This window comes from Chaetodon auriga, chromosome 11 (assembly GCF_051107435.1).
Source record: "Chaetodon auriga isolate fChaAug3 chromosome 11, fChaAug3.hap1, whole genome shotgun sequence".
Taxonomy (NCBI): domain Eukaryota; kingdom Metazoa; phylum Chordata; class Actinopteri; order Chaetodontiformes; family Chaetodontidae; genus Chaetodon; species Chaetodon auriga.
This window is the reverse complement of record NC_135084.1, coordinates 5,065,001-5,086,275: the sequence shown is the minus strand read 5'-3', so window position 1 is coordinate 5,086,275 and position 21,275 is coordinate 5,065,001. Positions and strand designations below refer to the sequence as shown.

At 41.7% G+C, this 21,275-nt stretch overlaps 1 protein-coding gene across 4 annotated transcripts in view; it reads right to left on the bottom strand.

The window, feature by feature from the left end:
- LOC143328094 (uncharacterized) overlaps positions 1–21,275 on the bottom strand; it is a 420,223-nt gene that overhangs the window by 93,520 nt on the left and 305,428 nt on the right. For 3 of the 4 annotated variants that reach the window (XR_013077785.1, XM_076743024.1, XM_076743023.1), the window contains one exon: positions 7,741–7,778. The exons of the other annotated variant lie outside the window; for it this stretch is intronic. Coding sequence is in view for 2 of the 3 variants with exons in the window: in XM_076743024.1 (XP_076599139.1) it covers positions 7,741–7,778 (38 nt within the window). In the remaining variant the exon portion in view is untranslated. The remainder of the gene's footprint in view (positions 1–7,740; positions 7,779–21,275) is intronic. 4 annotated transcript variants of the gene reach the window in all.

Genomic DNA, 21,275 nt, shown 5'->3' with positions numbered 1-21,275 from the left:
AGCGCATGGAAATGGAGCAGCATTGTTTCTCTACTGCAGCACACGGCTAGTTCGTCCTCATATTATAATTTTAGAATGTATGACAAAGGAAAAGTGTAACGTCAGATCATAACCCTGTGTGGCTGCTTACCTTTCCTACTCACATTTTCAAACAGTATCTCTTCACTTTTAATGTTACAACAGAGGAGGCTTTCAGGATGGGGACTAACAGTTTGCTAAGCGTCTGTTAATGTTGGCAGAGGTTGCTGGAGTGTAACCTTCCCCTAAAACAACAAAGAGCAGGACAGAGATGCTAATGTTAGCCTGAACTAGCATCTAGGACCACCTTCTGCACGCTGGAGAAACACTACAGAGTGGATTTGCATGTTGTTAGGAAGGATTTTTTTACATGGAGGCACTGTATGAGTCCCTGCCTGACCACCGTGAAAGGTTAGAACTCTGCTGGAGCTCTGCTAAATATCAGCAGATATGTGAGTCATTTCTGATGTTAATTCGGTTGACAAAATGCTTTTCCTCTTGGGCCTATAAGTGGAGCTAAATATGTGTCACTCTAAGAATTTTTGGCCAGTCAGGAGGACTGACTTCTTCCTCTGAGATGCTTGATAAATATGGGTGTAAAAGAGCTTAAATCATAGTGACAGAACCAAGCTGATGTACAGTTTGGGCTAACACCTTTACACACACTGTCCTGTACTTTCATTTATGCAGACACACATACACACACATACAAGCATGGTCACACACTCCCTCACACTCACACATACATGCACAATGCATGAGTAATGTGATTTAACCGGCTTTGGCGAGCTCTGACGGGTACTCGACATGATTAAGAGCCAATATGCTGTTGCATACAGCCAAGCTAAAGATGTCTCTTTTTCAGAGCCGCTCCTATTTGCCTGCTCCTTAAGCCCCTCTTTGCATCTCCCTCTACATGTCTTTTAAGCACTTCTGAGGCATCTCGGAGGGAGAACTTTACACACACATCATCCAGGATCCCTCACTCAGACGTGGAAGCATATCAAATGTCAGTGAAATGGGGATCTCTGTAGTAATAAGGTGTTTTTAAGGTCCTTTCTGGGAGGCAAAATGCTGGAAAGTTTGGACTGGGTTCATCTTTGGGAGCTTTTTTTTTTTTTTTTAAGTAAAGCACCCCCCCTCCATTCCCTTAAGACCGATCATTATGTGCTTATAATCAGCACTCTGCAGATGCTGAAGAAGTTTGGAGGCGTCCAGACGAAAAGAGGGATTGGAGGAGTAGTGATGGAGGTAAGAAGGCGCAGTTCAGATTCAAGCTGCTTGACCTGTCAATTTCCATCCGAGTGTGTGTATCAGCAGAAAGGATTCTTCAGCGTGTACGTGCAAACACGCTGCATGTTCAGACATCTAAAGAGCTGCTGAGCTGTTCATCTATACATAACTTTCCATCTCTGCAGGCTTACTTCTCTCCTCCTTCCGTCCAATCTCATCCCTCCTTAATTTGTTTCTCTCCTTCCCAACTTCCCTCTTTCATTCCCGTGTTGTCCTGCCATTCGCTCGTGGCGAGGCGGGCATCATCTCGTATACATGGCGTGGTGCACGATGTGGGACCGCGGTAATACAAGCATCTGCTCAGGGCTTTTGTGCTCAAAAGATTCAATTAAAAAATAATTACCAAAAGATTAGTGGTAGTCCGGTACGACTGTACTGTTTGAATAGATGTTTCCTTTTCATCTGCTGTAATAATAGAATGCTTTTTTAATTAAAGAAAAAAAGGGACAGCAGATGAAGAAAAAGAAGAGGAAGAAGAAGAAAAAGGCGGGCCCGCCTCAGTACACCCTGTCTGAAGACAAAGTTTGTTTGATGTGCAGCAAAATTAAATATTTTTTGATCTAACAAATTAATTTTCACACCCACTCCCCAGCCTTCCCCATCCTCCCTCTTCTTTTTTTTTCCTGGAGGAGATAAAGACAATTTAATTTAGATACCAACATGGGGAGGAGCAGCGCATACACGTGCGCGCACACACACACACACACACACACACACACAGACACACACACACATTCCCTTGGTCAAGCCTGCTGAGAATCCACTACTGCAACCAGTCAAAGCTCACTGAAGGGGGAGCAGGCGATGTGGTGAGGCAAATGGACGCAAAGGGGATGGAAAACGGAACTCTGTAACATAAAGGAACAGTCTTAGGGGACAGTGTCAAAGGAAAGGGTCATGTGACCTACGTAGGCGCTAGTTATTTCACTTGCTAAATGCTAGTAAGGACGTGGTTCTCCACATGCTTACTAGCATTGCTTACTGGCTTTGCCCGGCCAACATACAAAAGACAATTCAGTGAAAGCAGAACTGTCATATAGAGATGAGAAATGCACGAACTGAAGGGACGGAAATCTGAATAATACAAGACAAAGTATATAATGCAAATACAAATACACAGAGAGAGTACTTTTCCCTCTCAATAAATTTGCTCACTTCTCTGTTTACCCTGTGTTATTTGATAGGGCTTTGGCTTTATTGAAATAGAGAGTATTTTCTATTTTGACTGGAATATTGACGCATTTATTGCCATTATGAGAACTAATGTTTTCTATAGATTGTGTATTATTCAGTGTATTACAGTTATTTATGCTGCTTTTCATGGATTGCAGTGAATAATAACCCCTGGATGAAGTGTTTTTGGTTGTTGTTGGACATCTGTTGTTAGCACTGTTCTTGTTTGTGGTTCGCAGACACTGCCCATAGTTAACATCTACAGATTATTTTGGGTATGTTACTGTTAAACTGTTAATTCGCCAGAATGGGCCATTTTGTTCCTCCCCCCTCTCCGCCCCTGCCCAGGTGTTTTTTTAATGGATGATTGATTGCTTTGTCCCAAGGGTTGGTTTGTTGTTCTGAACAGGCTTGTTTTTTTTTTTTTTTTTTTTTTTTATTTGTTGTGTGGAACGCTGAACAAATGTCTATTGGTCTATTAATAAATTCACCATAAGTGTGTGGGAGATGGGTTTTTTTTTTAAGTTATTTGTGATTTATCACCTTTTCTACTCTCCCCCTGTCTGAATACAGGTGTGCACAGATTACTTTTCCATTCATGATAACTTTTAAATCACAGGTATAGGTCTGGCTTTGAATGTAGAACTTAAAAAGAAGCAAAAGATCAGAAAAACACACAGGTTGTCTTTTTTTTTTTCAGTCTGGGCAAAAGTTTTTAGATTTCAAGGGTAGTTTCTAAGCCCATTATTTAGCTTTAATGAAGGCAATTTCAGTCTGCCTAGCACCTTGTCCACACTTAAATATCTTGACAAATATTGGATGCACCGCCATGAAATGCTGGCACAGATAGACATGGTCCTCAGCACAGGGGATGAATCCCAACAATCTTTTATGATCCCCTGAATTTTTGATCTAGTGCTACCAGCAGGTTGACATTTGTGGCTCTGAATGAAATGTCAGAACCGAAATGAGCCGGTCAGCAGGTTAACATTGTCATATTGAGCGTCTTACATCGCTGTAAGCATTCAGCTCAAAGCGCTGCTGTGGCCACAGGCTCCTGTTTTGGAACAGCAGACAAACTAGCAAAGCTTCCTAAAAGCAGGCCACCGATGCCTTTGCCTGCCTCCATCAGTCACATGACCCTCACCATGCACGTCTTAGAGTTCCACATGTCATGAGTGTCAGGCCCACCAGTCTGATGAGCTCAGTGCTCACACCATGACACTGCAATCCTTCTTTGTCTTAAGTTCCACCACAAGCACACCCGTATATTACAAGAGAAAAGAGTTCAGCCCCCCCGTCTTTTCTTGAGGGGTGAGAGAGGGTGAGGCGAAATGTTCGACGGGGGAAAGCAGGTGAGAGAGAGAGAGAGAGAGAGAGAGAGAGAGAGAGAGAGAGAGAGAGAGATGTCATTGACTCTGTGTCCCTGTGGCTTTGTTCCTGCCATGCTCTGCAGCACAGGTCCGATGTGCCCTCAAGCAGCATCTCTCTCTCTCTCTCTCTCTCTCTCTCTCTCTCTCTCTCTCTCTCTCTCTCTCACACACACACACACACACACACACACACACACGCACATACTTACACACACATGCATGCTGTGTTTGGCCTGTCAGCCATGGCAGCACCTGTCAACTGCTGACCACTTCATCGGACACCCTCAGAGAGAGAGAGAGAGAGAGAGAGAGAGAGAGACTACTACAGACACACAGCAGGAAAAGCAAACAACTGACCTCTCTTTCCAGATGGGTCCACTCCTACGATACAACACAGCAAAGGAGGCATTCCATTTTTATGAGTAGGACATAAAATATTGCCATTTCTGCAGCCATAACACAGATTGCTACAAACATGGTAATCTCAGCCGTGCATCCACACACAAAGGCCGAGGCCAAGACGTTCTGTTTTCATAATGCTGAACCTCTGTTCGTTCACATAACCAGCTTCTGTGCTTCTTAAGAACAGGTTCGAGTTTAACCTCTGCTCTAGACCCCAAACAAACACAGTGAACACTTAAAAATGGTGTATAGACCACTGTTGGGTGGATTATTTAGGCAGATGAATGCACTTTTAGCTGTATGAAATCACTCGTTATGTCTGGAAATCCTGTTGTTTTGTGCCTTTTGAAAGGAGGCTGAAAACATGCTTTAAAATGTGCTTTCAGCCAAACCTTTCCCCTGTTTTACTGCATGATGTTACAAAGACAAACAATTAGAATGATAGCCTTTTTATTTCATTTTTATTTTTTTTCACTGAATATCAATGAATGTTCCCTCATTTAAGGAGGATGCGTTGAAACAAAAACACGTTGATGGGAGAGGTTTATCTTAGCTGAGGGATCCTAAGAGGTGTGTGTTTAATGAGAGTGAAACACTACGGAAGATGCATGAATACATTTACCTCCAGTAATTATCCTGAGAGGTTGTTAATTTTCCAGTTTCCCATATAATAATACCATTAATTTGTATATGAGAATAATGATTTGGTTTTTTCTATGTGTCATGTTTATTTTTGTGGTAGCTGCTTTATGCCGCCACGCAGGCTGAATACACGGCAAAGTGCAACTTTCAGAATATCTCTACTTTCAAAGCGGTCTGTCAGTCTGGCGACATTGTAATAAATCCTATAAACGGTTGGGGTGCTTTCCATTCTGCTAATTATGCTTCCTCCTGTCCCCCTCCTCTGTCCTTCAGCCTGTGACACAGAAATTGATAGAGGTCCACCATCATCAAGGGTGTTCCAATCCCTTAAATGCTTCTCGGAAGTGAGAGGAGAGAGGAGCCTCCCAGAAGAGCGTGGAATGAGGAAGCACAGGTGTATCCTCTGCAGAAGGTTTTTTTTTTTTTTTTTATAATTAGGACAGTAAATGGAACGGCCAGCCTGTTGTGGTAACAGTTATAACAGTTATACTGTAATATTAATAATACTGCCTTATTGTGATGCTGCAGGTGAGACAAACCGCCTGTGGAAACAGGACTGACAGCAGCTGGAACGTAACTCATATGTATTCATAAAACAAAAAAAATAGTCTTTTACATACGTGTGGAACCTGAATCATGAATTAATAATAAAAACACCCTTATTACTTTGTCTGCTTTGTCTTCATAAGTCAAAAGGCTTTTCTTTTTCTTTTTCGTCTTCTTTTCCCTTTCAAGTGCATATCAGCTCATTCAGGAAAAGTCCACAGCTCTAAAGTTGCTGTAATTATATCAGCAGTCAACTTACTGTGCATGTGATAATGGGACAAAAGACTTTATTTAGAGTATTTATAGCAGTTTCTATTGTTTCCTCATGTTTTCTCGAGGTAATAAACACATTTTAATTGTCTTATTTATTTCTATTAGTCACATTCTGTGATGTGCTGATGCCACAATAGATCTATAATGTGTGTTGGATCAACAGTCTTCAGGTGCTTTTTGTTTTTTTGTTTTTTTCAATAATCTTTTGTATTATCAGTTTTTCCAACGAGCGTACATGCCGGAAACTTTTGCATTTGTGTTTAATGTGTTATTCTGGCAAGTTAGCTGAATGGAAGGGTCTCAAGATCTAAAATAGGTGATTATTTCATTAGAATACTGAACTGGACAAAAGGAGAAAGGGCAGTAAGAGACAAGTTCTTGGCATGCAAGAGTTTAGATTTCACATTTGGCCTGTCTGTTGTCTAAGAAATAGCCATCAGTTTCTCCAGTCGGTGCGTGCGCCCATTTCTCTCAAACACTAATCACAAGAGCATTCTACAGTTGCATTTTAAGCCATATAATCAGGACAAGATACACAGCGAGGGTCAAACACTCGCCGGGACAACAGTATGCAAACAGCTTTTCCTTAATACAATCAGACCACGTGCATATTACCATGTATGTGAATGAGTAATTTAATTTGAATGTCCAAATGATGCACATAATGTGTTTGTGATATGTTTGTGATGCAGTTTGAAGTCAGCTGTTCCTCCCTTTGATTAGTCACGTCGTCACTGTTTTACACTCTCTCCCACTGAGTAGATTCCATTTGCTCTTTGGTCTGATGGAGCATTCATAAAACATCACAGGAGAATAAAAGAGAATAGGACTGAATTAAGTAAGAGGGAAGAAAGCTTCAGAGCAGAGGGATTAGGATTCAGAGTGTTTGTCAGAGACAGAGAGCAGTTGAGGCATTGTTTACCTCCTGCTTTATGCTCAGGCTTATTGGCAGAGCTTCAGTCTTAACGAGGCATTGATTCTTATTTAGGAGTGTGGAGTCTCTCTCGTACGAGAGGTGGAAAAAAGTGGATTTAACGTAGAGGCCATCTAAAGTGGCCGATACACGTGTATGCAGACATTGTGTGGTGAAGATGTCGGCATATCTTCCTTTGCTCCTGGTATGTGTGTGTTTTGTGCTGGCGTGCAGGTCTTTTGAGGATTGTCCTTGAGATTTCAGTCCTAATTGATTTAGCGGTTACTGGTGGTAAGTCAGTTTTGATAATTTAATATCACAGGTATTGAAGTTTGGTATGTCCACTGGGGGCAGCAAACACACTTTGAGGGGCTACTGAATCTTTTTTTTTTATTATTTTCTTATCATATTTCTTTACATTGTGGTGAATTCTTCACCATAAAAAGTCATGTTGTATTAATTACTAGCAGCTTCTGGCTGCACAGGAGTCATGGATACACAGATCCATCAACTGGATACATTGTGCTACTGAAGAAGTGTCTATGTGCTTTTGAGGCGATGAAGAGGGCCTTATGATTCTGAGCGGATGAATGCATGTTTATCCTCGACGGAGGTTTGGATTTCACTGGAATAACTAAGTTGCAAAGATTCCATCAGGACAGTATGTGTGAGACATCTGTGTGTTCTGACATCTGTCACTCTGAGGGAAAGTGAATTTGATACAAAATGTGCCAGTCAGGTTAGAAAAGATTATATAGAAGACAGCCTAAAGAAGACAGCTTAAACAGTCTATAGCTATGATCCTCTGTGAAATGCCCGACAGCAGCTGTTGTCTGCGTGGTGTGCAGTATGTGAGCACTTCTTTTCGACTGAATCCTTCGTCAGTTTGAATCCCATACGGCAAAGGCAAACTCCACCAGTGGCAATGAAAACTACTTTATAAAGTGGCAATTACAGCATGTCAGTACAATAAATAGGTATTGCTGACAAAGTGCCAAGCATAAACAGTTTTAAACATCCAGTTTTTGGTTAAGGGTGCCTCAAGGATTATAACTGTAAAAACTATTATCTATTAAAATGTTACATTTTTATAAGACGGTCACTTACAGATGCCTGGATTTCCAAAACCACTGTTGGTTGTTGATCTGTAAAAGACAAAAAAAGAGGCACATTTACAAAAAGCATTCGTTTCAGACATAAAAATGTAGACATTAAACTATCCATCTCTCTTTTTCTGTCTGGTTGTACAGCGATGAAAGGGAGGTGAAGGGAGGAGTGGGAGAGCGGAAAGAGAGGGAAGATATTAATTAAGCAGGGATTGTGCATTGACTCTGCCTTGTGCATAAGACAGAAGGTTAAGCAAATGCCAGGGCAGCGGTGTCACTTCAAACAATGACTATTAGCTTTGGAATCAGCCTTGTGTCTGCCGAGGAAACACAGTCCATTCAGACTCCTGATTGCCACCCGGCATGGTGTGTGTATGTGTGTGTGTGCGGTGGAGGTAGTGGGGCGTGGTGGTGGTGAGGGGGGTAATTCCATTTCAATCTGTGGTTAAATTAGCCGAGGGCGGCAGAGGTTGAAAACACACAACTATTGGTGCGAGCCGGGCCGCCGGGGACCGGCGAGGCAGGGCCAACATTTTAAAAAAAGATAGTGATAGAGACGTTATTGAAAGGGCTGATGGTGGAAAGAGGGGGGAGGGGGGAGAGGGGCATGCAGGTTGGAGAGTTATGGAAAGAAAGCTTGTGATCAGAGTGTTGAAAAGTTGCTGTCAGAGGTAACTTTAGAACCCAGAGCCTTGTTTCCCACGAGACCTACAAAGACCTCCACCATGCAAAGCCGTATATTTCCTGTTTCCTGTATCCAACTGCCCAGACACCCAGACAGAATGAGTAAAAAACAATGTGGATGACATACAGTCAGTGAATGGAGGGAAACAAAGCAAAATGGATGCAACCTCTTTCTGTGCAGTCCTCATTTAGGCAAAGCTGTTTTTCGTCCTTACAGCAGGAAACATTTCATCCCTCAGCTATTATTTATAAAGAGACCATGTAACTGCAATCACAAGTAACACACTGCCTCTACCAACAAATGAAACTGTGTACACATCAGCAGCGCATGCAGAATAAGGCACATGTGCTCAATTTAACAGGCTGCTTCAGACTGGTCTGGATATTATCTATTGGTGGTTAATGTTAGCTAACATTTGACACTGATACTAAATCAGTTTGCTGACCATATGATACTTCTCTACGTGATGTCACAGAGTGATGGTTGTTCAGCAAAAGCAATATAAGCTTGCCTCAAAGTGAAAAAAATAAAAACCAAAAAATCCAGTGATATTTGCACAAAAAAAAAAATGTTGGAAAACTTAAGTAGAAACTCAAGGAGCACTTTATTTTATGAGTCCCACAGTTTTGTGTGGGATATTAAAAGGGATATTTAAATATAAATTCGAAGAATCTAGTTTCTGGTTACTACATCATTTGGTACTAATTATAAGGAAAATGGGGACAGCATTCAGAGTGCACTTTCAATTAACCAAGTCCAGTTAATTGCTATTAGCTCTAAATTACATAGTTCTATTCAGGAAACTATTATTAGAAAATGATGGACCCTTAAAGTAATGTCTTACTAAGACATGTAAGTCAAAAGCGCTAATCATACTGTAACAGCTGGGCATCAAACCTGCCTGCAGATCATGATGACTCGTTATCTTGTATCCTTTAGGCATCAAACTTGTTCATGTTGTCAGAAATTAAGACAATAAAGCAGGACAGATACACAGAGCCCATTGGAATTTCTGGAATACTGAATTTTGAGATTCCTGAAGGACTCCGTATGGTTCAAACAAAGCTCTTGTTTGATCGTCTAACAACATCTGAAACCCCCTTTGCTGACAGTGGAATTGAGGGTGGGCTACGTTCACCAAGCGTTTCCGATACAGACAATCATGCCCCCTTTATGCAGAGATTGGCCATTTGTGGAGGTACCTCTTTTCATCCTTCACACCTTCTCCTGCCACTTTTCATGCATACAGCCAGCTGAGTGCAACACCATGAATGTCTTTGAGGAGACACTGTTTGAAAATGTGCGCTGTTACGCTCCTTTGAACATATTCATCATATTTTGTCTCACAGACGCTCATCCCTAGTGTGACCATCCAGATCATATAAACATATAAAGGTATGAACCAGCTTATTTGAAGCATAGTTCAAGATCTTAACTAGTTGGCAAAAATAAGAGTGTTCAAAAAAATTTTATGGGTGGGTATCAAATGACTTCTTAAAAATAAAATACAAAAAACAAAAACAAGCTATGTAAGTAGACTTCAGACTTTTCCCTTTAGTTAAATGAGATAAAGGAAGCTGCAGGAGAAGAACAGTTTCAGGCCATGTATGCTCTTCAATGTGAAAAACCCATTATGAAAAGGTCACTGGGCCTCTGTGAGATTCCTCCAGTGATGTCAGTCACCAACAACCTAACATGCTGTCTATACACGTACTTACGCACAACCTATAGAGCAGCAGAAGCCGGTGCTAAGTTAGAATAAATCGCCACATCAACATGACAAAAAGAGGGTGGAAATAAACAAGCCAGCAAAGCGGAGAGAGCCTAATGTTAGGGGCCTCTTTTGTATTGAGAGAAATTACAGGAGCGTTTGATTTGCGCCAAGGTGCCGTCCTGAACATATGGCATTTTAATTCTTGCCGGTCTCATCTGGATAACTCGAGGCCCAGCGAATCTCGCACCACCATCAGGGAAATATGGGCACACACAGAATGCTTAACAGCAAAGGGCTCCAATTTCCCACCTTAATGGGCATTCTCATCCCATTTTTCCCCCTCGCTTCTCTCTCTCTTTTTTCTTTTTCTTTTCTTAAATCCAGGCCTTTGTTTGTTTTTCATTTTTTCAGACCTTTTTTGTCATTCTTTCCACTCCTCCAGTCCTCCCCGCTTCCCTTATTTGCATTGATTTCCCCACTTAGAGGAAGAGTGGACTCTGAGGGAAAATAGGCCTCCATCAAAACACTCACACACACATTTCTCCACCATCCAGCCACACACACCCACACCCACACACACACACAAAGATAACCATAAACCTCACACCCACACACACCTGACACATAGCAGAAGACTAGCAGTGTGCAGAATATGTTTGCGGCTGTTCATTTTTTTTAATCGTCTGATGCCTTTTGTGTGGGTTGACAGCTTGAGACGAGTGCCTAATAAGTCCAGGCCTGGCGCTGTCCTGCTGGGCTGAGCAGCCTCTTTATATACACACACACACGCACGCACACATACATATATATAAACTCACACATACACAAAAAGAGAGCCCAAACCCTGAGCTTGGCTTCATATCCCATGCACACACACAGTTTCTCACACAAAAACACACACACACACACACTCACAGGCCCCTAATCATCCTGGTGTCTAGCACTCCGCTGGCGATCACCACTCCGCCACACTGCCATCATGGGCCAATTAAGTGGCCATATATCTGTCTAACAGTCTCCTCTGGCTGAATGGACAGTGGTGGAGTTGCAGTAGTAAGCCGCTACATGAGCCCACCCGCGGCTAGCAGTCAATTTGTAGCTTAAAGCCTAGTTGCCACAACACTCCAGCATTATTAGGACTAGTAGCACTATTGAGGATTCTTGTGTGTGTGTGTGTGTGTATGTGTGTGAGATAGGGAGTGCTTCGAAGGGAGGGTTGTCCACATTTTTGTGTGTGTACCCAAGCATATATGTATGTTTCTGTTCGGAGGTTTGCCTTTAGCCTTTACGCTTGTGTGTGTGTGTGTGTGTGTGTGTGTGTGTGTGTGTGTGTATTAATTCAAAATGGTGCATGTTTCAGAATGACTATGAATGTGTTTGAAGCGCACAAACATTTGTGTGTACTGTATTCATTTTCCATGTGTATTTTAGAATACATGTGCCCGCGTACCTCCACTAAGTGTGCAGTATGATGGTGTCCGTTTGTGCCTTCTTGTCCTTGTTGTTCGCATGTGTGCACATGCACAAGGACCAAACCTCATAAGTCATAAAACAAACATCCACTGGGCTCCTTTTGGGAATGACCCAGTTGTTAAATCAGGCTGCCCTGCTGTCACCTCACAGTGGGGACACAGTCACATTTTAGCCACAGCCACAGCCCATCCAGTCTGTGGCGACCACATCTGGCACCATGTCAGAGGGCTTGGTGGGGAATCAATGGTGTGCAAATAATGGCTAATGGTGTGTTCATGTGCATGTCAGATGTACTTTTCAAGTGGAACATAATTTTAGTTAGAAATCAAAATAATCCTGGACGTCCAATGCAAATATAATATGCAGCTAGTAGAATAAGAAGAGGCAAGTATAAACATTATTTTGGTGTGTATTACTTTCCAAAGACTGAGCTAGGGTGTTTGTGTTAGTGTCGTCCATTTTGGTCAACGCAGCTTACAGCTGGATTTACTTTTCTATCCTGAACACCCAAAATGGACTCATACATATATGATTAAGGTTCAGGTCTGGAAACAAAACATGCCTTGATATGGTTTAGGAAAGATTGTGGTCATGGTTAAAAGAAACCAGCGCTGACTGTTAGAAGAAGTATGTGAAGCAGTCTCCTGTGTTAAAGTCACATAATGTCACACTATACTTCGAATATTGCTTCATAGAGAGTCAGAATTCAACCAGCTACAGGAATCCTTGTCACTTAAATACAGACCCAGGCTGGTCATCTGGACCACTGGGAGGATTTCCGGTATCCTGGCTAGCTGATTGGCTTGGAGTGTCAGGCCAGTGTTAAAAATGAAAAATGAAACTGCTAAGTCAAAGAAAAACTAATCAATCAACTAATCAATTAATTGACCAATTGCTTTAGCACTCCTAGAGTCTGTGGCGCAATGTATGTGAGGAGTTATTTTCTTTCCTCCATTAAAAACTACTGTTAATGTGCAAGCAAAGTACTTAACCCCCAGCAGCTCCAAGGGAGCAACTCAATGACTTACAATGGATGAGTGTGTTTGTCCTTGCCAGATTTCAGTCTGGATATGGCAGGGAAACCACATGCTTAACTTACTTCTCATAAGAGTAAAGCATATTGGACAGAAAATGATCCGTTGTTGGATTCACGAGTAATGGTGGTTATGTTTTGTACATTCTGCAACTGAAAATGAGAGATTTGTTGTGGCGTAATGTTAACACGATTAAAGAGGTGTATCAACATAGAAGGTAGAGGTAAAGTCAGGCGTAGAGATAGAGAGGGAGGGAAAAACACAGACAGTAAGACTAAGAAGTCCTTAAGAAAGGGCGAATTGACATTGATAGCAAAATGAGAAACAAAAAGAGAGAGGCCTTTGAAACAGCTGAAACATAGAAAGAGAAACAAAAAAGAAAATGAAAGGAAGAAATGAGGTAAAGCCCGGAGTGCTCTAGAAGTGATTATTATAATTTAGCAGCTGATATAAATCTAAATGAAGTCACGCCAGGAGTCGGCGGATGGACACAACACAGTCACCCTGGGACTCCACATCCGTTTCTCTTTCTCTCTCTTCTTTCAATCAAACCCTCTCTGTCTCTATCCCTGAGACAGTGTTTCAGGCTTCTGAGTGGGTAACCTCAGCAACACCACACGCAGCAGGGACCAACAGAGGTATTACTGTGTTTGGTATTGCTTTTTGGGTTGGGCGAGTGAGTGGGATGGGGTGATGGGAGAACAGGAAGGAAGGAACGAGTAGGTACAGAAGGTTAGCGAGCCTATCTGGGCTTGCTGACAAACACCCTCAGACTCATATTCCCATCTGGGTCCCAACAGATCGGGACGCAACACAGCAGGTTGTCTCGGTCCTGGTGCCCACAGATGACTAAATACACCATAAACAGAGCATGTATACTGTGTGTGTCTGTAAATCCCGATATTCATTAAATCATAGAATCAGCCAGAAATGTAAATGTATACATATATCTTAGATTTCATTTGGAGTTTCAGTACAGTTGCACTTGGAAAACAATGGTAATGGGGGGATTTTCACCTTTTTCTTGGATGCAGCAAAGGTTTTCTGAAAGAATCAAACCAGTGACCTTGTGGTAATGTGATATGCTTCAAGTGAGCTAGATTGTGTTATTTGTTGTCTGACCACGTCAAAAGCGTAAAATGTTTGTACCTGTCCTGAATGACTGCACTCAAAGGTGGATCAAAAAAACCTGCTGTCATAGTCTCCTCATGGCTTCATCACACTGGCTCCCTAATTTCTTTCCAAGATCTGTTTCTTTTGTGTGTCTTTGTAGTCTTGGGGCAATAAATAAAAGGCTGTGATGATGAAAACTGTTCAGTGAGGTGTGGGGATTATCCAAAGTAAACGTGATGTTATTTTTGGAGAGAGATAGTGCTGCTGAAGTTTTTAAATGTATCACAAGTTAATTTCCTTTCACCTTTATTGTATTGGCAGCAGAAATCTCAGCAAATAAAATTAAAAATTGTGGTGCATCTTGGTAACCAAGAGCCTTGGGGCACCAACACTGAACGTTTGAGTATGGCCATCGACCTTTGTTATGTCGGTTACCCTGTCTCTACCCCCTTATTTTAATTTTGTCTTCTCTCTATTGCATATTGAAGGCCACAAAATACTATATACATCATACTATGTATATGTGCAATGTATTCCTGTATGTACTATTATTTAGTTCAGGTTTTTCAGGTAGCCAGGAAATCTCCATAAACATTTACAATTTAGAATGGGTTATAAAGAGTTCAGTGACCAAGCAAACTCACCAAGCAGGGCCAGTGAGTGCTGAAGCATGTAGCGCGTAAAAATTGCCTATTATCTGTGGCATCAGTCACTTCAGCGTTCCAAACTGCCTCTGGAAGGACCAAGTTCATGAAATGGGTTTCAGCGGCCAAGCAGCTGTGTGCAGGCCTCACATTACCATGTGCAATGCCAAGCATTGGATGGAGTGTTGTAAAGCATGCTGCAAGTGGACACAAGAGGAGTGTTCTTTGCAGTGATAAATCATGCCTTTCCACTGTCTGATGGACAAATCTGGGTTTTGATAGATGAGAACATTACCAATCATAATGCATAATGTCTAATGTAAGCTTGGATGGAAGAGGCTGTTTTCCAGGGTTTGGGCTAGACCCCTTACCTCCAGTGAAGGTTCTTCTTAATGCTAAAGGATAGATTTGACAATCAATTACTATGTGAATCTTATTTTGACAATTTAATGTAGAAATAGTAAGCTTCACATACGTGAAGCCTGTTTCTGTGCCATTTGTGTGAGTATAGCTATCATTGTGTATGTGTGTGTGCATGACTGCAGTGGTGTGGGACCCCAGCCGACAAGATGGGTACAAGGTTGCAGTTCCTTGCACTAAGTGGTCATCCATCACTGGGAGAGCTCCAGATAACTCCAACCTTCACCAGCAGGTCAGCAGATTACTGTCTCCTGACCTGGCTGCCAAAACATTTAACCATCATCCCCCACAGCACTGGACCAGGTGGTATGTATGTGACGATGGAGGGCCAGTGGTCCCAAATAACCCAGGCAAAGTTGACCTCTGATCCACCTTTCATCCCCTGAAACCAAGCAATCTCTCCTGCTTCTTCCTCTTCATGAAGCTGCCATCAGTATCAAACCATCACCTATCACACTGCTGAATCTGCATTTCTACCTCTGCCATGTAGGCCGAAGCTCACCCCAAAGGATTCTTGTGGAAACCTTCCCGGATTTTCAACTATCACCTCTTGACATACAACCACCTACAACTTCTTGAGCCCCCCCCCCCCCCCCCCCATCACCCCAAAGGCCCCTGTCTCAACCTGAAGAGGAGGAGCAGCGGGGGGGTGGAGGAGGATAGAGGGAAAGAGATTGATGAATAACCCTTTTGATACACTGCTGCAGGCAAAGGAAGAGAAAATTGATTGAACCTTGATGAGAATTATATCAAGGGGAGTGTTCATTTGCAGCGATGGACCTACTGCATGCACCGGGGAGTAAGGAGTCCTGTACATATGTATGAACTGTGCTTGACTGTGACTCAGAGTTAAAGGGAAGAACAAGTGAACAGCAGATTTCCATGATTTTTTTAAACCCTCTACTGACATGTTCTCTGATAATACCTCCATTGTTTCCACTGAATGTCTGAATTTGAATAATTGCCATTTGAAATTGAGACCATTTGTGGTTAGCATTGACCTGTAGACCTGTGGTACTGCCACTGCCTGCTGCCACCCATTCAAAATAGACAACATCAGCATTGTTGGGCAGTAGCAGCAGTGGTAACCGCTCATAGTCGGACAGCTTCTTAAGAGTCTTCAGAAATGCTTGTGGCTTTGTTAGGCTGTGCTGTGGGAAGAATGCTTATGTCAGAATGCTAACGTGCTCACAATGACAATGTTACCATAAACCAAAATAATGGACAAATAAAAAAAACCTGGGGATGGTGCTGGATGAACAGTCTGTGGATCACCAAAGTTATTAGAAATAATCCTGATGGAGAACATGAATGTCTGTACCTAATTTAATGGCAATCAGTTAAAAAAATAAATAAATAAAAATCTCTCAGACCCAAACATGAACTCTGTACTTGTGCTAGACGAAATGTCAGAAGATCACCAAAAATATCAGGATTTATCGTGCAGGAACCAAGAACCAAGTCTTTAAAAAGTTCACGGCAATCCACTCGATACCCCTTGAGACATTTCATTAAAAAACAAAAATGTTACCCTCATGCTGGTCGACCGACCAAACACTCTGGGATTCATCTCCTGGGGTTCATTAATGTATGTCCAAAAATTCAGGGCAAGCCATCCGATAGTTATTGAGATATTTCTTCATCCCTAAAGCCATGTTTCTGGTGTGGCTGAGAACAAGGTTATCATTAAAAAAACAACAAAAAAAAACAAAAACAAGGAAACAAATCCCAAAAGTAAAATAAATACATATAAGGATGGCCTCCAGTAATAGAATGAATGGGGAGGTTATCATGTACCACATCAATTTTGAAGTTTAGAGCTACCTTTGGAAAGATTACAGGGCAGGGGGAAATCATATACATTACCTTATCCTGTGGTTACAGCAAAACAAACAAGCTGAAAGGTAAATTTGATCTATTTTTGTTGTTTCTACAGTAGGAGTAAAAACCTGGATGGAACAACACAAAGGTACGTACTGACGCCACGTTTGTCTTTGTAATATATATACATGTAGTAGTTGTGCCATGCATGGAACAAAAGTTGATCTAGGCCTATCAATTAATGCTAAAAATTCAACATGATTTCACAGCCCTCTAACAAACAAAGAATAATTAATTTTACACTGGTTTCACATCATGTGTTTGATGGGAAAATTGGCAGGTTGACAGAATCAAGACCATTCCATCAGACTGCTGGTGCGGCCATATCTGTTTGTGTGTGTGTGTGTGTGTGTGTGTGTGTGTGTGTATATGCATGAGAGACAGGGGTGGGTATAGAGGATGCCATCTGGCAGTGGCGCCTCACACCCAGCGCTACCAGTCCCTGTGAGCCGGATCAGAACCGCCGGATCACGGATGCAGATCACTGCACACACCAAGCATCACCAAAAATAAACACACATACACATCGCATACACCACCAATACACAGATGCTTTGAGACAACACGCTAATTGCAGTCTGCAGTTGTCAATCAAACTTTTTTCTCCCCTGTTCGTCTCATCATTATCTTTTTTCTACATGCCGTCTATTCTCCCTCAACCTGGCCCATGGAGACCCCCCCTGGGGACAGCTGAGATCAATCTGATGATGCTCGGAGATATTCATTAAGACTGCAGAAGACACTGAGGCCGCGTGACAACGTCGCTCTCCCAAGATGAGAACTACAATTGATGTGACGTTGCCATGAATGCAGCCTTAACACGACGAGGACTGGTCAAAATGATTATTTAATGGACAGTGACTGGTGTTTGTGTATGAGAGGCCGCCTGGATCAAATTTGAAGCCTTTACGTGTTGATGTTTCAAGATGTGGAAGAAATAGGTTTCACACAACTAATGACGGGTGAAAACCATGTCGTCAACTTTTCCTCTAAAAAGGGAAAAAGAAACCAGAAGAATTGTCTTGTTTTGCCTGAATGACAATGCATTGTTGCTATTATTAATAAAGTCAGAAAGCTGAAAGTTTGAGGGGTAGAAAATCTGACATAAAATAGCTTCTTCATGTCTGTTTACTGTTGGTTGGTGTGATTCTGTCTGGCAGTGAAATGATTCCTTCATAGTAAGACTATGCTGTAATAAAGAGAAGGTCAAATCAACAGCACTCATTCAGCACAAAAAAGTTCATCCAAAGTTAGCATGATGCTTCTGTGGTCTGGGTCAAACAACTCAAGTGCATATTTTCACCCGGAAGGACATGTTGCAGATGTTGTCCTACAAACCTACATCCAACTACCTGATAGACACACTGCAGAAACACAAGACTCTAACTTTGGAAAATAACAAATTGGGTAATTCAAACAGCTAAAGACTAAAAGTTCTGCTAGCTTTGGCTGGACTTTGGGGTTCACGCTCATGACAGAGTGAACTAACGCAATAAATGATTGGCACTGTTGAACCATAACAGCGAGTTATAAGCATTAACACTTAGCGGATCTGCAGAGTCGAGTGATAACTCTGTGGGTTCATCACTACAAGCAACACCTTTCACGTTAGTGCACATGCACATAGTTACATGATCCATTGTTGATATAAAAACATTGATTAGTGGCTTTAAAGCCTGGTTGCACTGAGGTATAGACAGGAGGAATAATTACAGAGACCGATAATTCTTAAAAATCACTAAAATATGAGACAAGACTAATGATATGCTAGAGGTGATCTCTTATTAAATAAGATGTCCAAAACATTGACTATATAATGAGTTACTTTGACAGTGTAGGTGACATGCTGCATGCTGTTACCAGAGATAGAGAGGAATTACTGGAATGCAAAAAGCATTTTGGGCACTTTCCATGTTTTTATATCGTTGTGCTCTGTCTGCCGTCTTTGATGCATGACTAAAAGGTGTTCTTCCTGGTATTGGAAGAACATGTTACCACTGTGGGTGCAAAACCTCGGCATTTCTTTTTCATGAACGAATAAGTCTACCTTCTCAGTTCGGAGCTAACAAAATGTAACGTCTAAAAGACACAGGACTCAGAAGCCTCCGGAGACATTCATAAATCATTGGGTTTCATCATAGTAGGTAGTTTGAATCTTCCTCCAGTATTTGTTGCAGCGCTGTGATCAGCAATAAGAAAAGAACTGTAATTAGTTCAGAACAGTGCGACCAACTGACAGACATTGGTCGTTTTTATTCTTGTGAAGGTAAAACAGCCTGAAGATGTAGGAGTAAAAAGAAAAAGTCGAGCGAAATGGAAGTTGGAGGCGAACTTGAAGTGTTCTTTTGCTTTTAATTCCCTTTGCTGGCTGTAATGTCTTGTGTGCAGCACTGTCAAAACAAATTAACAATCCTTAATGCAGAAGGTGCTCTAGTCAAAACAACACTGGTGAACAGCTCCCAACTGTCCCTCAACTATCCCCCCGCCCCCCTCGCCTTCTTCCTTCAGACACACACACACACACACACATAGACATGTTAGGTTTTCATCACTTTTGGGGACATTTCATAGACTTCCATTCATTTCCTGGAGACTTACCCTAACCATGACCATAACCACGACTACGGCGAGTCCCCACAATGTGACTGTGTAATCCGATTTATGTCCCCACAATGTGAGTAATACATAGGCACACACACATGCACACACACACACACACACAGCTGCTTTTCACAGGAAGTCGGTCCTGTTTGCTGAAGCAGGTGTTAGGCAGCCGAAGACATCTAACCGTACTCAAACAGCATTTTTGATTGCAGGGATATTTTCAACTTGTTTATCTTCCAGCCCAGGTCCCTGCTGAAAACATGCATTTTTTTTTCTTTTTTCTAAACTGTGTTATGGCAAATTAAAAAACAATGAAACAGAAATTCAATTGACTCCATTAAGTGAATTGTCTAAATATGTACGAAAAAAGCACTCTTAAACCTGTGGTACACAAGTACATCAGTTTAAAGCCTTTTAAAGCACTTAGAGGTGGCCTAGATGAATGAGAACCTTCACAGAAATGAGAACATCATGTAGCTCATGTTTTGTCAGAGAAAAAAAAAAAGACAACTTCTGGAGGTTTGTTTTTCTGAAAGTTTGCTGAGAGAAATGAATGTTTAACCAATGAAATCAGTGCTTGTGTAATTATGTTACAGGACGGAGGGTAACACAACAGCATGAGTGCAATGCTTCCTCACCTATGACACAAATCTTATTTTGTGAAATCACCCAAACGACAAAAAAAAAACAAAACCATCAGATACAGGTACTGTACATGAGGAGAGAAACAGGAACACTTTTCTTTCCATTCATATACAATGAAGATGTATTGGCCCTGTAAGCAAAAATGGCCTCATGATCTAACCTCAAACACGCTGCCTGTTAGTCACATTCACCATCCTCTCAGTCACTCTCCAAGGTTCACTGCACCAAATCATTTCATAGCTTCACCCTCAAAGCCAAGGAGTGAGATTATTTCACAGCACACTTTGACGAACATCATGCATCCAATCACAGCGTCTTCAGAGACCTACCGAATTCTCATGTATTATGAATCACATTGTGTCTTGAAAATATAAGTTTTTTGTAAACCACCTTCCTCGACTGTACCTATTGAAGCGACTGCATCGTATTGTTAAATACAATTTGCATGGTCATTGAAATGTTCTGATGTGAATACTTTGATATATTGTGTTCATTGTCTTCTTTGTCTTTAGTGCCAACTCACCGTCTTTATGTTTTATTATTCCCGCCTTGATTTTTTTTTGGTATTTTTGCATTAGAATTCTGGTTCAGACCTCGTGTACACTTCTTTAAATTCTTCTCTTTTCTTCCTCCTTCATTCTGTCCCTCCATCTTTCCTGTTACCTTCCATCCTTGCTTATTGCATGAGGACATTTTCAGTCAGCCTTAAAAATAGTGGAGGCTATTATTGATCACCACCTATGTGACAAAAAAGGTTCCTTAAAATACCCAAAATATGCGGGGACTCTGTTAGGACCACGAGGAGGGTGTTTAAAATGTTCTTTAGAGTTGGAACCCTTTAAGAAACCTTTGCCATGTTGTAAGCTGTAGGAATATATTCTGATAGTGAATAAATCTCTTGTAATGAGAGTGTATACCTTAAAGCATTCAAAGAACCCCCTCTCCACAGCAGCCTACTGCTCAAGGCTTTCTCTCTCTTAACGCTTTGTAAACATTACACACATCAAGACATCAAGAAATTATCGTCAAGCACGGCGGCAGCGGTGGGATGCAGAATCAATTTGGGCTTCTTCAAAAGCCCCACTTGAAGCTAGTGGCGGGCGAGACAGAGCGGAGATGCTAATCGGCAAAAGGTCCGGGTGTAATGCCTTCCCTCCCATTCAGCGCGCCTGCCTCTGAAGCCGCCGTCTTAATTATCACCATAAGACATACATTACCAGACCAAACGTAAATGTCATCAAAACGACAATGGGCTCGCAGTTGCCGTTATTGCCGGGCGTTAATTGATCTTATCGTAATCACATTATCTAGTTCAAATAAGGT